Here is a 17,548-nt window from a genome sequence, read left to right as displayed (position 1 = left end):
CATATATTTTTATGGCCAGTTTGGGCTTCCCCCACCCCTGCCTTCAGCTCAGCTTTTTCAGAGGACACTTTGGAATTTTTTTAAATAACACTTTTAAGTATAAAAACAGTACATATTCTAAATAACCCACAAGCTCTAACATCTATATCAGTGTTGTGTTTGATAGAACAGGTGTTGTTAATCTCCTGTGTGTCACAAATCTAGGATGTCGCATTGCACTTGCTTTTTTGTGTTCGTATAAAATTTATCACTTTTTTTTTTCACCACATTGCAGAAACACTGGAAAAGAGGACCCAGGAAAGGTTTTCACTCCCACCATCCTGTCACAACCATTATTTGTATTGTAGAGCATTTCTTTCTAGACATTTATTTTTCCAAATGTTCATGTTTACAAAGTGGTTATGGAGATGGACGTGTTGCTACCTAGCCTTTTAGACTTTTCTAATCCTTAAAAGTATAATGTATGTTGGATTCTTTCTCCCTCACGTAGAACTCTGATTAGAGAGGGAGGGAGGTGAGGAGGGCTGACGCCCTCCATCCATCTACCTCTGCTGCAGAAAGAAGACCCGTGGGGTGGGGTGTGGGAGGAAGCTGGAAACTGCAGGAAGGCTCTGGAACAGATGTTGAGTGACTCAGAGCAGCCCTTCTCCCTTAAAAGGCAGGAAGCTAATCAGCCTGAGTGTGTGGGCCAGGATTGGGGTGAGGCACAGTCTGTCCAGGTACGTGGGCCCCTGCTGAATACATCTGTGCTCACGGAGGGGACTCCATTTGGTTTCATGAGATTGATTTTCGCCTCTTGGGTGCCTTTTTCTCTCCAGAGTGTGCAGTGGGTGGGCAGTGGGGGCAGGCGGGCAGGCAGGCAGAACAGGGGAGGAGGTCACCAAAGTGAATACTGACGTGGGCCGTGCACTGAGTCAGTACTCCCGCCCAGCAAGCAGGGGCTCCAGACGTGGGAGACCCCAAGATAGGCCTGGAGCCCCTGCTCTGTTCTCTGCTGTTACCTAATCTACCCCACATGTCATGTTTGGGTGTGTAGTCAGAGAAATGAGACCAGAAGAACCAATGTACTTAGGAATCTTGAAAGACTTGAAAGTGCTGACTCTGACCTTATTTCAGGGCCCCTTAGCCACACACATCGTGGATATGGAACTCCTCCATCCAATCATGTAAAGCAAGCAGCTGTGTCACTTCAGATAATGGGAACTTGTTCATGCCCCTAAGTGGCATTGCTCTCCACACCCTCGCCACCCCCTCATTCACCATATATAGCTCCAAATGCTTGAGTGATTAAAAAAATCAAGTGTGCCGTAGAGGATGTAGATTCATCATCTCTCAGGGTGCCTAGGGGACCCATGTGTTGAAGGACGTAGGCTCATCCATCCTCTTTTACCCTCAGCCAGAGCCTGGGGGTCTCAGAACCCACACACCACGTCTGGGCAGGACACTGTGTTGTAGGAACCAGGGCTCGTGTGGATTTATCTCTGGTGGTCTTGTATTACAAATAGATGACCCCCACCCCCAGTGTGGTTATGGTGAAAGTGGACTTGTTGTCAACTCCTGAGCTGTTTACTCTTTTCCTTCCAGGATGGGAAGGTGATCGTGTGGGATTCCTTCACAACTAACAAGGTACAGTGGCATCCCTGGTACGTTGAGGCACCTCAGAACCCCAGCCTAGTTTAAAGGTAGTCTAGCTCTCCAGCCCTGTCCTCATTCTCTGCCTCTCGGGGAGCTTTCTGGGGATGGAAATCCCACAAAAGCCCATCTGTGTTTGGACAGCTCCACAGCCCACTTTAGCATTCATATCTCTCTCTCGAGCTGAAACCCCTCACCCAGTGAAGAGCATGCAGAGTCACCACAGAGGGTGCAAAAAAAGGGGGGCACAAAGGGCGTGGCCTGGAAGACGGCTCACATTCCCGCATGCAGCTGCATTCATTCTTCTTCTGAGTGATGGTAAGAGACACTCAAATCCACAGCTTTCTCTCCCCTGTCTGTCTGGGGCCAGACTCCATAGCACTGTGGACGTGAGCAGATGGTGGGCAGGAGAGCCCAGGCTGCAGGGGGATGAACGGCACTCTCCCGGGTTGCAGTGGAGTCTGAGCCCCTGGCGACTCTGGCCTGAGCATCCATATTAGACCTGAATTTAGACTCTTCACTGAAGAGAAAGACCGAAATCTATGCGTAGGTGCGCTTGCGTGCCTCCATTGTGGCGGCATTTACAATAACAAGTATTATGTATTAAATACTCATATGGATTCCGATATTTACTTAGAAAGACTTCCTTTTCAGTCTATTAAAAACCGAGACCTATATGTGTCTCAGGTTGAACAGTGTCCATATTCTGCATTCTAGCAGCCTCTTTATATACTCACAGGTCAACAGACTTACAGTATACATAGAAAAAGTCATTCAAGAACATATTTTGAAAATAGGGGGAGTCAATAAATACGGTGAAGTATATATCAGAAATGACATTCGGATGGACCTTTTAAAGGAAAGGAGCCCCAATATTCATTCCTTCAGAAGAAGGGCAGTACAACATTAAGAAAGTTAAACATTAAGAATATTTATTTATTTTTTGCTAGTGAGATTTTTAACTTTGAGACTTTATGACATAAAGTTTCGTTGATTATAGAGGGCTGAGTCTCCTTGTCAGTCTCAAGCTCATTGTTATCCCACTCCACTGCCCTTTGAAACTGTAATGAAATTCAATAGGAACACCAGTGATTACTATTTTATTTTATTTTTTGGTAAAAATGAAAAGTTAAGGCCTCTGTGTAGAACCGGCCCTTATTGATGCTATGAACAGTGCATTCTGTGTTTCAGGAACATGCAGTCACTATGCCCTGCACGTGGGTGATGGCGTGTGCGTATGCCCCGTCGGGATGTGCCATTGCATGTGGGTAAGTAGGGTGGACAGCAGCTTTTCAGGTTTCCTAGTTAGCTATAAAATACTGTTGTATGGGCGAAAACACACAAACAAATAAGAACTTGTTGTTTTTGTTTCTCACTTGTTAAGCAATGTGTTAAATTCCTCCCTGAACTTTATCAAAGACAAAAAACACACACAAAAATCTCTTTCAGACTAAATTTTTATTATGGACTTACAACAGTATAAGTTTTAAACCTATGCCCTCCACTCTCAAGTGCTGTTGGTGGGAACTCTAAATTGGTGCAAACATTTTGGAAAGCATCTTGGTAAAGTACATCAGAAGCCTGGAAAAATGTATAACCTTTGATATAGTGATTTTACATCTAAGAACTTGTTTGGAAGAAGTAATCCAAAATATAGGGGGGAAAATGTGAACAATAACATTTATTGTAGTATTATTTAAAATTAAACCAAAAAAGGGGCAACAATATGCCCATAACAGGAAATTAAGTGAATTGTGGTACATGAATTGAGTGGCTGTACAGCCATTAAAAGGGAAATTCTTAGTTACACTAAATGAAAAGAGCATCCAGGTTACTAGGAAGATTGTACCTTATTCTCTGTTCTCCTGGAGCTCAGTTTGACAGAACTATAACCAAAATGATTTCCTGTCCCTGTGTGTGTTAAACAATTCTGAGAATGTTCAAATTATTTCTACTGTAGAATCTCAGCCATGTTTAGAAAAGAGGCATTAATATAAAGGCTGTGATGAACTATACTGAAAATGCATTTCGGGATGACATGGCTAGGGGTATTTTTCTCTATACTCTTATTTCTTTTTTTAAAAATAAGCATGTATTATTTTTATAATCAGGAGAAAAGAGTTTTATTTCAAATATGAAAACCCTGGGCCTCCAAGCAAAAGCTCTGGAGTCATCTCCAGCCAATGTCACACAAGCCACTATCCCCAGTGTCCCTCTCTTTAGGTGGCTGCTTTGGTGGCATCTTCCCACTCTCTGTCTCTACTTGCCAAGACTCGGTGTACCTTTAAACCCATGCTCACATACGTGTATTTCACATTTTTGAATTTTTTAAATAATTCAAAAGTAGATTGTTTCTCCATTTTGTAACTAGATGGCAATATTTATATAAAATTTATCCCCATCTACTTCCTGAAAGGATATGAGGTGATCACAGTAAAAGACACAGATATAATACACACACACACACACACACACACACAGAGGGAGCCAAAAAAATGTATACACATGTTAAGAAAGGAAAAAACTATTAAAATTGTAAAACTCAATATACACCGATAACAAAAGATGAATACAAGTCACGTTTGACTTCTGCAATTACAGGAGGTGCTCAAAGTGGTTGCCATCAGAGTCCAGACACTTCTGATTATGACGAACTACTGCTTGAGCAACGTTGACTGAAGTGTACACTTGTATACATTTTTTTGGCACTGGGATATATATGAATATATATGTATTTATGTATATGCCACATATGTAACATTCATACGTATATATACCACAATTACAAGGTAGGTGCAAAGGAATTCAGCCAGCTGTACAGTCAGAAGGAATAGTCCCCACACTTCCCTCCCCTCAGGCACCAACTTCAAATTCAGGAGTCCCCACCCCACCCTCAGGCTCAGTAATTTACCAAAATGACTCCCGAACTCAGCAAAGTGCTGTACTCAGGCTCGCAGTTTTATGACAGTGAAAGGATACAATGAGAACCAGGACGAGACGCACAGGGCAGAGCCCAGGAGGGTTCCGGCATTACCTCCTCCCAGCTACAGTGTGACTGTATGCCCAGAGTATTGCCACCTGCGGATACTCTCCCGAGCCTTTGCTCTCCTGAATTTTTAGAAGGGCTCGATCACATGTTGCCCACACAGCTGATTTTAACTCTTCAGGCTCTCCTGGAGGTTCAGGCTAATACCTTTAGTTTCTAGTTTCTCCAGAGGTTGGAACTGATAAGGTGTGTCCCAAAGCCCCCATCACAGATCACACCGTTAGTCTGTCTGGTAGCCAAAGCCCCAAAGACTCCCATCAGGCAAGACATCCCAGGGAATCAGAGATCACCTTCTAGGAATCAGGAACAAAGGCCAGACTTTTCATTAGGTAAGGTAGTTATTCACTGCTCAGTAGGAATAATAAATACTCTACATTTGAAAAAAACTCTAGGATAATATGTTTCTAACTCAGCATTAATTTTAGCAGATGCATAGAGTTGAATGGGTTAGATAATATCTCAGTATTTAATGTTGAGATATCAGCTGTCTGGTTCTAAATTACAGAAGGAATATATTGAGTAGATCTTTCTGCACTACACACTGAATATAATAACATAGTGAACAATGTCTCCTGCTGCTTTAGGCTATTTCTTATTTTCACCCTCATTCTGTGGAACCCAGTGGAAGAATTTCCCTGAAGCCAGGGGCGCAGTCAGGAATGAGAACAATTTTACAAGGCCCAGGTAGATAGCTTTCTGGTGACAACCTGGTACATAGAGGGTTCAGAGTGGAACTGAGTGGTGTCGTCACTTAGTCCTCTGTGTTTGCCTGAGCCCTGACATGTAGTAGCCGTCTCACAGGTTGTTACGAAAACCAAAGCAGAGGAAGTTCAAGGTGTGAACTATTTGTGAAAGTATTTTTTTTAAATATGGGGTCCAGTACATAAGGAGAGAGCATCAGAAACTAAACTGGGAAAGACTGAATTTTCATCTTAGATAATAGCACCATCTCCCCTACTTTTTTCTAGAACTGCTAAGAGCAACTGTGATTCATTTGAGTTTCTTGTGGTAATCTAAAATAGTGTTTCTCAGCCACGGCTTTGTGATATCCCTGTAACTCCATTATCACACAGACCCACGCCTCCGTCACATTCTCTCAATGTCGTTATAGGTAAGGGGATATTTTTATTTCCATCTGCCTGCCTACTGGGTTTATCTCTCAGTTGGTTCCAAACCTGAGAGTTAAAACTCCAACAGTATTGACACAGTCTTCTTCTTTAAAAAAAAAAAGTGTTAATTGATTACACACACACACACACACACACACACACATTTTTTATTTGAGAGCCATATCCCCCAAGAAGCCTTCATTCAGGTATTGTACACTTGCTCTGAGCAACTGTGTGCAAACCTCTGGAGTGGCTGTCCTAAGGGAAGTCAGTATTGAATAAAACATAGTGGTTGCCTTGAAGCAAAAAGAATATACAAATAATGATAATGACTACTTACTGAGCATCCATCGTGTGTCAAGGGCTAGTCTGAGCTCTTTATATAATCTTTACAACAGTCCTTTGTGATAGGTGATCCACTCATTTTATAGTTGAGGAAACTGAGGCTCAGAGAACCTAACAAACGTAACTAAGATCACAAAATGAGTTAATACTAAAGCAGAGGTTCAACACCAGATACATCACACTGCAAAACTTCTCTGTTTCTCATAGCAATGCAAATAACCCTAAGCAATGAGTATCCCGACAGAGCTACAGAAATTACTCTGAAGCTTCAGCGTGGGTCACTGCAAGGGTCAGGGAAGCCCCTAGTCCAAGTGCAAACCACTGTCACCCACATAATCTATAAACAAGCTTGCCAAAGCTAGTTATTGGTAATACACTACCCTAGTCTACACCTGCAGCTCCAAGTAGTTGGAAAGGCAAAGGAGTCCCCCAAAAGAGAGTGCTGCCTCCTAAATATAGTTCCCCATTAAAAGGAAGCAGGCTCCTTGGAGTAAGGTTGATTGTAGGTCTGGGGCAGGACAAGAATAAAGCAAAGCCTAAGATATTTTCTTGTTGCAGAAAGCAAGGAAACATTCAAGAACCAATAGAGTTATATCAAAAGGAAACAGGAGCTGCCTGGAGGGGCCCCCACTGTCCAAATTTGGGGCAATTTGAGCATCACATGTAATAATGACAGTAAGAGATCATAACACAGTTGAAGAGAAAAAGGAATCCATGGGTGTACAATGATACTGGTGAAAGGGAGGTTCTTTACAGAAAAATATCAGCTAATAAGTGCAGAAGGAATTATCAAATTAGAAGATCATCATTTTGCACTCCTAACGTAATATTTGATTAAACAAGGGTAATCATGCTAAAGCCATTGTGTGAAAGATTGTTGGGAAACAGGATATTCTGATGGTCTCAAAGTATCACACCACAGATTATTACTAATTACAAACAAATCACCTTTATCATGAAGAGACCTGATTGTCCCCCCTTTAACCAAGTAATCAAAGTTGGCATCACCAACCTTGGTATAACAGGTATCACAAGTCTCCCGAAGTGAAGCAATAAGAAAGACGTACATAATATCACCTTTATACTATTGTTGCCAAAAATGTTTCACTTGTATCAATCTAACCACTAGGAAACAGTGTGATAAATCCAGAATGTGTGACATCCTGTAACACAACTGACCTAACAGCTCTTGTTATGCACCCTAAAAAAATGCTTGTAGGTGGAGGGCTTGTTCTAGATGAAATGATCTTAAAAAGACATAAAAACCAAATGTAATGTGTGAACCTTGATTGGGCTCTGGATCCTGAGGACAACTGGGGAAGATTGACTATGGATGGCTTATTACATGTGTTATGGAACTTTTGTTAGCTTTCTCAGAGGTGATAATGATTTAGTGGTGACAGGAAAATATTCCTATTTGTAGGAGATGTAAATTTTCAAACTGAAGTATTTGGATATAACATATCATGTAGTTTGCATTCAAATGGTTCAGAACTTGCTCCCACAAATATGGCAAAATGTTAAGTTAGTGAATCTAGGTGAAGGGATCTGGGTGTTCATTGTACTATTTTTCTTTCAATTTGTTTGAAAATCTTCACAGTAAAAGTTGTGGAAAAGGTTACAATATATGATACTGCAGAAGAGAAAAATGTTGAAAAGTTTGTGTGCATGAGAAATTATACACATATTCTATTGCCTTCTATCAACTTTTGACACCTCTTTCTTTCCATGCCAGTGGTTTGGATAATAAGTGTTCTGTGTATCCTCTGACGTTTGACAAAAATGAAAACATGGCTGCCAAAAAGAAGTCTGTTGCTATGCATACCAACTACCTGTCAGCCTGCAGCTTCACCAACTCTGACATGCAGGTAAATAAGGGCCCGCGTGCTGGATCAGCCTGCTGGAGAGCAGGGTAAGTGGTGGAGAAGTTGCAAGGACAGTAAGCTTTTCCTGTGTCCTCTTAACAGGAGGGGTGTGCTCCAGCACTTGGCTCAACAGAAAACTGCTTTTGTTCCTCACTGGTTATTATTATTTTTAATAGAATCAGAAATGAGGAAAGTCGGGGCTATTGGTTGTTGATAGAGTTGAGATAAACTACATACCGTACGGAACATCCTCCTCTAATTGGCCTGGGGGTGGGAGTGGATCAGGGAACTTCGGGGTGCTGGGAATTCCTATCTCCCTGTCTGAGAGGTGGTCCTAAGGTACTTACATGTGTAAAACTTCACCGAGCTTCTGAGCTTCAGAGTTGTGCACTTTGCACACCTCGCTGAACCTGTTTTACACTCGTTTTAACAAATACAAAAAGAAAAACCTTCAAATAGTAAATCTGCCCTACTTTGAATAAATCATAAAGTAAAAACAATACAACTTCCACACTTAGCTACATTTTCTTAACAAGTGGTAAACGCATACAGCAGTCTGTTTATTCACACATATGCAGCAAACCTTTCTAGGTGTCCACGATCCACATTGCCAGTACTACCTGGCTCTGGAGCTGGAAAAAAACTTGGTCTCTGCCCTTAGGGACCTTCAGTGAAACCAGTCGTGACTGAACAGAGGGGAAGGCTGGGAGCTCAGAGCAGGAGGGGTGGTCACAAACTTGCTGCAGGGGTGTGCCCGGGCCAGCCGTGGAGGGCAAGGGTATTGCCAGTGAGGTGTGAGGGGAGCACCATGGGAGGAGGCAGCCTGAGAGTGGGCAGGGCCACATCACAGGGGCGCTGACTGCCTGGGCTGACCCTATAGGTGGAAGGGAGCCATTGCTGGGTGTGAGGCAGATTGGGGTTTAAGGAAAGCATCTCAGTCAGACTGAAGCCCTCCATGGCTGACTAATGTCGGGAGGGAAGGGGAGGCTGGTGACTGGGAGACCAGGTGACTGCGTAATTGTTTAATCGCTGGCAAGAGGAGTGTTGAGACTTGGAGTGCAGTGTTCACACCTCTTGTCTGTGACAGGAGCCTTGCAGACCTGTACAGTAGCGGCTGCTGGACAGATGCCCTTGAGCCTGAGGAGCAGCCAGAGCAACAGTGGACGCTTAGTCTGGACGAAGGCAGACTCAGAGGGATGCAAGACCAGTGGGTTGTCAGGCATCTGAGGTGTCTCTGGTGGAGACCCGTCACCCTCACTCTGTGTTGCCACAGTGCTGGAGGTGGGGATCGAAGGGGACCCCTCTGACGGAGAAAGTGCTTTCTTCCTAACAGGCAGCTCGCCAGAGACAGAGGAATAGAGGCAAGTCCCACTGGTTACACTGGCTCCCTCGGCAGGGTGCACGTCTCGGCTCGGGGTCACACCGCTGGGGTCCAGTCCCGGCCCCACTGTGTCCTATAGCTGGTCAGTCTAAACAAGGTTTTCTTCTCTGTTGTGTCTCACCTGCAAGTGAGGATTGTAGTCCATTCCTCCTCCATAAGGCTGTCTGAGAATTAAATGAGACGATTCGTGTGAAATACTTAGTACAGTCCCTGGTAAATATCAGTGTGTTAGCTCTGTGTTGTTAGTACTGTGTTGTTATTATTGATGTTAACACAAAGCTTCATGGGTGAGTCAGACACACACCTGGTTTGGGTACCAGGGAACTAAGGAACCTTAAGCTTCCTTCCCTCTCTGGGACCTATCGTGTTTCCCCAAAAATAAGACCTAGCTGGACTATCAGCTCGAATGCGTCTTTTGGAGCAAATATTAATATAAGACCTGGTCTTATATTATAGTAAAATTATAATTATAACATATATAATATATAGTTATATAATTATATATAGTTATATAGATATAATATATAGTTATATTGTTATATTATATTATATCATATCATACCCGGTCTTATAGTAAAATAAGACTAGGTCTTATATTAATTTTTGCTCCAAAAAATGCATTGGAGCTGATGGTCCGGCTTGGTCTTATTTGGGGGGAAATACAGTAGGATGAAAAAAGAAAACCTCAAGTGGCTGGTATAAGACTATGGTATTAAGCCTGCAAATTCTTTTGACAGTGAGACAGTGAGTTAGAGGTTCTGTTTAGTGCCTTTATCATAATGAATGTTTGGGTTTTAAATTTTGTTTATGCTTCTATTGTAATGAAGATCACAAAATATATTTAAAATTTTTAAATATCAAAAATTTACTTTTAACTTTTAAAAAGCTTTCATTTCTTTGATTGAAGAGGATGGTAGGGAAAATTCCCATATTAAAGAGCTTGACTGTGGTAATCGGTTAAAGCAGGTTGTTTAGACCTGGTGTCCCAAAAGAGTGCAGATTTTGACCCTTTGCAGGTCTCAGAACAGGAATGGGGTGGGGCATCCACTAGTGTGGGCCTGCAAAGATGGGAGGAAATTGTACCGTATTAAAAAATACAAGAACCGAAATTAAGACACGGTCCAAGTCTTGTGTGTTCATAAGCTACTTTTACCAGTCTTGCTCATCTTGTTGGATGTACACTGAGGGAAGTTGAGGCTGGAGGGAGGGGCTTTGCGGCCGTGGAAATTCCCCGAATTTGAGAGCTAGCTCCCCGAGTGGGATTTTGAGGAAGGCCTTGGGGACCATGCCCAAGAAGCCTGAGTGCCTCTCCTGGCTGCAAAGATCTCCCAGGCCTCCCAGACTGCCCCGCAGGAAACCCATGCCCAGACAGTGCAGCCTGCGAGCACAAGGCCAGGGTGGGGGCAGATTCCCCTCCTTATAGTGTGTTCCCTCCCTGCAGAAGAAAGGAGACTCTTTGTAAGTGCTAGGCCTTGAATGTAGGAGAGAGGGGGAGACAACGTGAAAGAGGGAGAGGGAGAGGCGGGGTGAAGACCACCAGTGCATAGAAATTGGAGGTGCAGCAGGTCAGTGGGTGCATTAATTAAGGCCTGGTTCCTGTTTTCTTTTGTCAACTATCAGTAATTACCACCCCCAGAGGGCCCTCGGTTGTGGGCACTTACACTGTCATAGCCACTTCCTGCACAGTCTTATCACCTCATCCAGGCCCTGAGCAGCTAGAAGGTGGGGCATAGGGAGTCTCGGCTATCCAGGACTTAACCCTTGTGGTTCCCCACATGGCTTCTCAAGATCAAACTAGCTCCAGGGTACTGCAGTGCAGTCAGCTAGGTGTATGAGCCCAGGAACCCTGGATCCCACTGCCTTTCTCTCAACTCCACAAAGATATGCCCAGCCAGAGCCCGAGCCTCACGCAAAATGGCAGTAACAACTATTAGAACCCTAGCTCTGCCACCATGTCCCTCCCCAGGCACTCCAGTGTGGGCCAGCCTTTGTTCTTGTAAGCTGTACAGAGGCTGCTGAGGGATAGCTGAACTGACCTGACAGATTCTCTGAAAATCTATCTTTGATCTTATCATCGTGTTTGGAAGCTTCCCATAGCTGCTGCTTGCCTGCCAGCTAAAGTCCTCATTCTCTGCACAGGCACACCTTTCATTCAGTGCAGAGGTACACTGTCACCTGCAGTGCTCTCCCTCCACTCCCCTTCCCTTCCCTTCACCTGGCCAGCTCTCACTCATCCTCTAAGACCAGCACAGGTATTGCCAGAACAGGTAGGCCCCTCTCAGCTGCCTACCTGTATTTCAGCACTTCTCACATTCTATTAGAAGTGATCATTGTGTCATCTACTGAGACCACCAGAAAAACTTGTCATCCAGCACTTCTAAGCTTCTTAGACCTACTGCAGTAAGGGAGAAGCCCAACTTAACAGAATATAGTGTCTGAAAATGGAGAAATAGGGGAAAGGTATTTGGAGGGTTTCAGGATCCTGGCTGGGTAATTTTCAGGTGGGTCTTTCAAGTCGGGAAACTGGTTGATGACATGATAGCTTTGGATTGGTGAGCCCAGCGAGGTAAGGGTCTTGTAGTGAGTCTTGATGAGCAAGCTACGTATTAGTCTTGGTAAGTTGTTTAGTTGGTTCACGTTCTTATTTTGCAGGAGCGGGTTTTTACTGGAGCAAGCAGCTAGTTTCAGGAAAGCATGCCTAGTCCTGGAATTGATTAACATGGGGACAGGGAATTAGGTTGGTTTCAGATGTAACCACCAATCCTGCTAAACTGAGCTCTAGGAGAGCAGACCAAGACCCAGTCTTTGCGCAAACCCTAATGCCTAGCAGAGCACCTGGATGTGGTCACACAGCAGATGCTTGTCGGCCCTGTGCATGCCTGAGTGTCAGTACCTCTCAGTGGCCCTGGGGAGCCGCTGGGGCAGCAGCCTGCTCTGGGAAGAAGCAGCAGTAGGAGAAGGTGTCTAACAAAATGCTGCCTCAACCCTCGCTCCTGCAGGTGGGCTCCAGTGACGAGCATCAGCACCGCCCGGGAGTTTGTAAGAACTACAGAATCTCCCACCCCACCCCAGATTCTACATTAGCAAGCAGGCTGGTGACTGGAGTGCTCATGAATGCTTGAGAAGCACTTTATGTGTCTGGCCTGCACGACGGTGGGTGTGGCTGCTTGTGGGAGCCGCTCAGATATTCACAGAGCACTTCTTACACACCAGGCAGGTGTACGGCCCTAAAGATACAGCGGGGAAGCCATCTGGATTTCGGGCTCTAGCGGAGGACAGGCACATAAACACAGGTCAAGGTCAGTGAAGGTGTTGAAAATGGACTTTTTCTTTCTCAGTACGGGAGAAAGGCTTCGGCACTTGAACCCAGATTTAGCGAGGTGTGTGTCTGCATGTTTAAGGTGCCTCCTTTTTTCAGTGGAACTTGAAGCATCCGATGGACTTTCCTCTGACAGCAGTAGTGATGACAGTAGTCATCTTCCTGTCCTTTTCTTCGGGCAGATCCTGACGGCGAGCGGTGATGGGACGTGCGCCCTGTGGGACGTGGAGAGCGGGCAGCTGCTGCAGAGCTTCCATGGGCATGGGGCCGACGTGCTCTGCTTGGACTTGGCCCCCTCAGAAACAGGAAACACCTTCGTGTCTGGGGTAACGACCCAAGGGAAACCTCTAGGGGTCTTCCAGGGAGGCTTCTGGTGGCAATTCTTATCAATTCCAGACAGTTCCCTGGAAGGGGCTGCAGAAATGGTCCTCAGCTCCCCACTGCACCCCCAGGTCCCACAGCAGTGGTGGCACTTGGTGGGCAGTTACAGTGCTGGATGTGAGGGTCTCCCATTCTACCGCTGACATTCAACAGTCTATAGAGGGATCTGGAATATTCTCCTGGTATGAATGCTGCAACTCAAGGTACATATCTGCCACATTTAAAAGCATCATTCCTCAGATAAGTAACAGAAAGTTAGCATCTGAGAGCATTAGAAACATCCACAAGGGCATGAGCTGGTCAGACAGTACTGAGGTGAGGCAGCCCTGTGGTGTGATCAGGGCTTTCAGGCTGGTGGGAACTCTCCCGCTCCAACTCTGCTGGCCACCATTTCCCTCCCACACACAGGGCACAGGGAACAGAGCATTGGAAAGCTTAGAGAGGCCGCTAAAGCCACAGTGGGGCACCAGCGTAAGAGTCAGGATAACTGGCTCCCAGCTTTGCCTCCTAAATTTTGTCATCTTTAAATTGGGCATGATGTATAATAGTACTTGCATCCTGCCTCCTTTCCCAGGATATTTGAGTTGCAGGTGAAAGAGTTTACAATATGTTATGCATGTGGGAGAGGCGAGTATGTCTGTGGACAGCTGGGTATAAGACTGGAGAACTGAGCTGGCTGCCCTGACCGTGAGTCCTCTCTCACTTCAGTCAGGAGACAGTGGTGAGAGAGGATGGTGACGTACACACTGTTGAATGACAGTCGCAGCGGGGAGACATAAGGGCCCTTTGCTCCGAGCCCACTGCATCTTAATTCTGGGCCTCAGACAAAGGCTCTGTGGCCTCTAAATAGCAGGGACCCCAATTTTCTAATTGGGTATTTGGCCATATTGGCATATGTTTCATTCTTGTTCCCTTGTATACCTGTATTTATCTCTCCTCAACCACACTGTTAACTCAAATTGTCAATGTCATTGTAGATGATTTTGTGTCTTTTCAGAGCACTAAACTCCATCTGATTTAGTGTCCTCTAAAGGTTAGAAGACTCTCCTGATTCCTTTGTCCACATTCTCAGTCAAGACTCTGAGTACTGAACCCCACCGCAGGTCTTGCTGAGATATCAGTCTTGGTACTTCATCCCACCCTTTCCTCTGAGTTGAAACCAACAACGTGGACACTGATTTTAAGCTATTACTTCTTCGATATGACTATTGAGCGTCTACAGCACACTACCCAAGCCTGACAACAGGACCGCTCTGCAGGAATTTATCAAAATTCTCCTAGAACCATGATAGTATAATGAGAGAGCCTCATGTTTATGATTCTCTGGGTCATGTTGGCAACCTAGAGAGAGTGTTTACTGTACAGGTGTCGAGGCAGAAGCCCAGAGAGATGGCTTGCCCAGGCCACAAGCTATCTGCTTACAGGGCCACGACTGGGCTCCTAGCTTGCCGATTCCCAGCCCAGCATACTGTTGGAGTACTGGTACTCCACCTTTGTTCAGGGCTGCTCCAGACACCTGAGGAAAGATGGGAGGTCCCACCGTGCACCTTCTGTCTGCCTGCCCTCCCCTTTGGGTTGAGAGAGGCAGAAATAAAGAGGAGGGAAGAAGGAACAGGAAAAATGAAGAGAAGGGAAATGTCCAGGATAAGGTGAGAAGTAGGCTCTGGAGAATTTGCACCAACTCAGAAAGGTGTGAAAAAAGAAAACGTTCTACAGGATGAAGCTGGGTCCTTCCCTTATTCCAGAGACCATCATTCCCCAAGACCTAGTTCTGGCCTTCTAAGGGCTTATTCGTTGAGGAAAGTGGTAAAAGCTAGTCTCAGAAAAGCATGCCGTCAACCAATTAGTAATGGGAAGTAAATGGTGTCTAATGGGAAATAATGGGATTCATGCCTGTCTGTAGACAGTCCTTTCAATGGCCATGACTCTGGGTAACTTTGCACTTGTAGGGATGTGACAAGAAAGCCATGGTGTGGGACATGCGCTCTGGCCAATGTGTGCAGGCCTTTGAAACACACGAATCTGACATCAACAGTGTCCGGTCAGTGAGTAGATTGTTTGCGTTACTTCTCTGCTCTCCATTGCTCCCCGGCCTGGGATCATGCCCAGAAACCGCCTCAGGCTCAGTTTCCTTGACTGAAAGCAGCCTCCCCAGCAAGAGGCTGATTTGTGGTGGGCCTGAACAGCACTCCAGATCTTTGGAGAATTTCTATTTAGTTATAGTAGAGGGCAGTTGATATTATCCTTCCTAAATCGAGTCAGTACTTCTCATTCATTCATTCAACACGTATTTGTTGCGTACATATATGCTAGGCATTATTCCAGGAACTGGAGGTACAGTTGTGAACAAGCTAGACAGGAAACAGGACAAAGCACAAATAAACAAATGTACAATATAATGTATAATACTGATAAGTGCTATGAAAAAAGTAAAACCAGGGGATGGGATAGGATGCGTCAGGAAACGCCTTCTCTGAGAAGGGAGCATTTAAACTGAATCCAGGATGATGCAAGAGCCTGGTTTGCAAAGAGCTGGACAAAAATGAGATATTAAGGGACCTAACAAAAGGCCACAGAATTGAGTTGGGGGGTCGGGGGTTAACATGATCTATATTTTGCCTTTAAACAATCACTCTGGCTACTGTATGGAGCAAGAATGGAACTGTGAAGGCCAGTTAGAAGGTTGTTCTGTGAGTTCAAGAAAGAAATGATGGTGGCTGGAGCTAAAGACAACATAGCGACAAGTGTCTAGAATTGGGAAGGGTCTGGAATTTTACCTGACCAGCCAAGCTGTCCAGTTAGGCTGCCACAGGTTCATGGATGGTGGTAGAAGACACGAGACTCCTGGGTTAGAGATGAAGGCCAGTTTATTAGTCAGAGTCATGGCAATATCCAGAGTATCAGCATTTTTGTGCCGGTTGCCTGAGCTCCAGTTCCACAAGGTGACATGAAAAGAGCCAGATGACACCTGCACATGCAAGGGGTCGTATTAGAGGAGAAGAACCCTGAGCTTAAGGGACCCAAATCTTTGTGAGAGACAGTAAACAGGGACCCATTTACTAAGACAAGGAAGACTGGAGGCAGTGCAGGTAGGAGGTAGTGGTTGCACATGGTTTCTGGAGCTCTGTTTTGGGCAAGTTAAGTTTGAGGTACCTATTATACAACCGAGTGGAGATGTCAAGTAGGTGCAGGATCTATGAACCAGATCCCAAGAGAGAAGTCAGGACTTGACATATAAATTTGGAAGGTGGCACTTTCAAGACAGTGTATAAAGTATAATCACCCAAGAATCTTCCTTATGCTTAGTGGAAAACACTAGAGTTGTTCCCCTTAAAAGCAAGAACAAAATAGGAAGAACTTATTTACTTCAGTAGCACAAACATTAGAAACGTCCAGCTCTCAAATATGGGATAAGGGAAAAGGAAAAAGACTATCACTTTTTGCAAATGTGGAATAATCACCTAGAAAATCAAGGGAAATCAATCCAGAAATTACTCCAGGTAGTAAATGAAGTTAGAATATAGAGTAGATCAATAGAATATAAGGATAGAATATAAAGCCACAAAAATAAATTAAACCCCTATATATTCATGAAATACAGTTTAAAAATGCACATTCTCTCACCCGTGCTTTTCCCTGCATCCTGGACACTCTAATAATGGCCATTATTCTATCAGGTCTCAACATAGGCTTCCCTCTCTCCATGAAGCCCAACTATGGAGAAGAGAACGACTGTAACAAAAGTAATCATCATTCATTGAGTGCTTTTTCCTTTGGTACCATACCACATTCTTTGCGTATACTGTCTTATTCCATCTTTACAACAGGGAATGTGCATTATCATCCTCACATTTTATATGAGGAAACTGAGGCTGGGCGAGGTGAAGTCATTTGCCAAAAGTATCCCATGTAGTAAGTGGTCAATGCTGAGATATGCGTGTGGCTCTGTGTATCCGATTCCAATGTCTGTGTATCCAATTCCAGTCACTTTCTCATCCCTGAGCTCTGAATCAAGTCTTGGGAATGAGGTGATGGAGGGGAAGCTATGGCTATGGGGACCTGCTCTGTATTCAGTGCCTGGTGTAGATACACATATTATCTCACTTACTCCTTACCAACACTCAAGACCAGTGTCACACCCTCTATTGACAGGGAAGAAAACTGGAGCCCAATGGGTCTGCCAGATGAGCCTCCCTTTCTGGCCCCTGTAATGAGTGGTCCTTGTATCCCTAGAAGTGGAGATTCTGACCCAACGGCCTAAACATGAGACAGTCCTCCAAGTGGTTCTGATGGGCATCCAGGGTTGGGAATCACCGCTCTAAATAAAGTGCTTTCTCCCTGAACTTCTCTGCAGATACTACCCTAGTGGAGATGCCTTTGCTTCAGGATCAGATGACGCTACGGTAGGTGTCTAAATTATTGAGAGCTGTTCCTATTTGAAAGAAAGATATGCCTATCATTTTATTTTTT

At 44.7% G+C, this 17,548-nt stretch overlaps 1 protein-coding gene across 1 annotated transcript in view; it reads left to right on the top strand.

Moving 5' to 3' along the window:
- GNB5 (G protein subunit beta 5) overlaps positions 1-17,548 on the top strand; it is a 33,100-nt gene that overhangs the window by 11,726 nt on the left and 3,826 nt on the right. The window contains exons 3-8 of the mRNA XM_081048869.1: positions 1,585-1,626; positions 2,824-2,900; positions 7,868-8,000; positions 12,880-13,023; positions 15,028-15,119; positions 17,433-17,481. Coding sequence (XP_080904995.1) covers positions 1,585-1,626; positions 2,824-2,900; positions 7,868-8,000; positions 12,880-13,023; positions 15,028-15,119; positions 17,433-17,481 — 537 coding nt within the window. The remainder of the gene's footprint in view (positions 1-1,584; positions 1,627-2,823; positions 2,901-7,867; positions 8,001-12,879; positions 13,024-15,027; positions 15,120-17,432; positions 17,482-17,548) is intronic.

The sequence above is a fragment of the Rhinolophus hipposideros genome (genome assembly GCF_964194185.1).
Source record: "Rhinolophus hipposideros genome assembly, chromosome: 5".
In the NCBI taxonomy this organism is placed as follows: domain Eukaryota; kingdom Metazoa; phylum Chordata; class Mammalia; order Chiroptera; family Rhinolophidae; genus Rhinolophus; species Rhinolophus hipposideros.
This window is presented reverse-complemented; position numbering and strand designations above follow the sequence as displayed.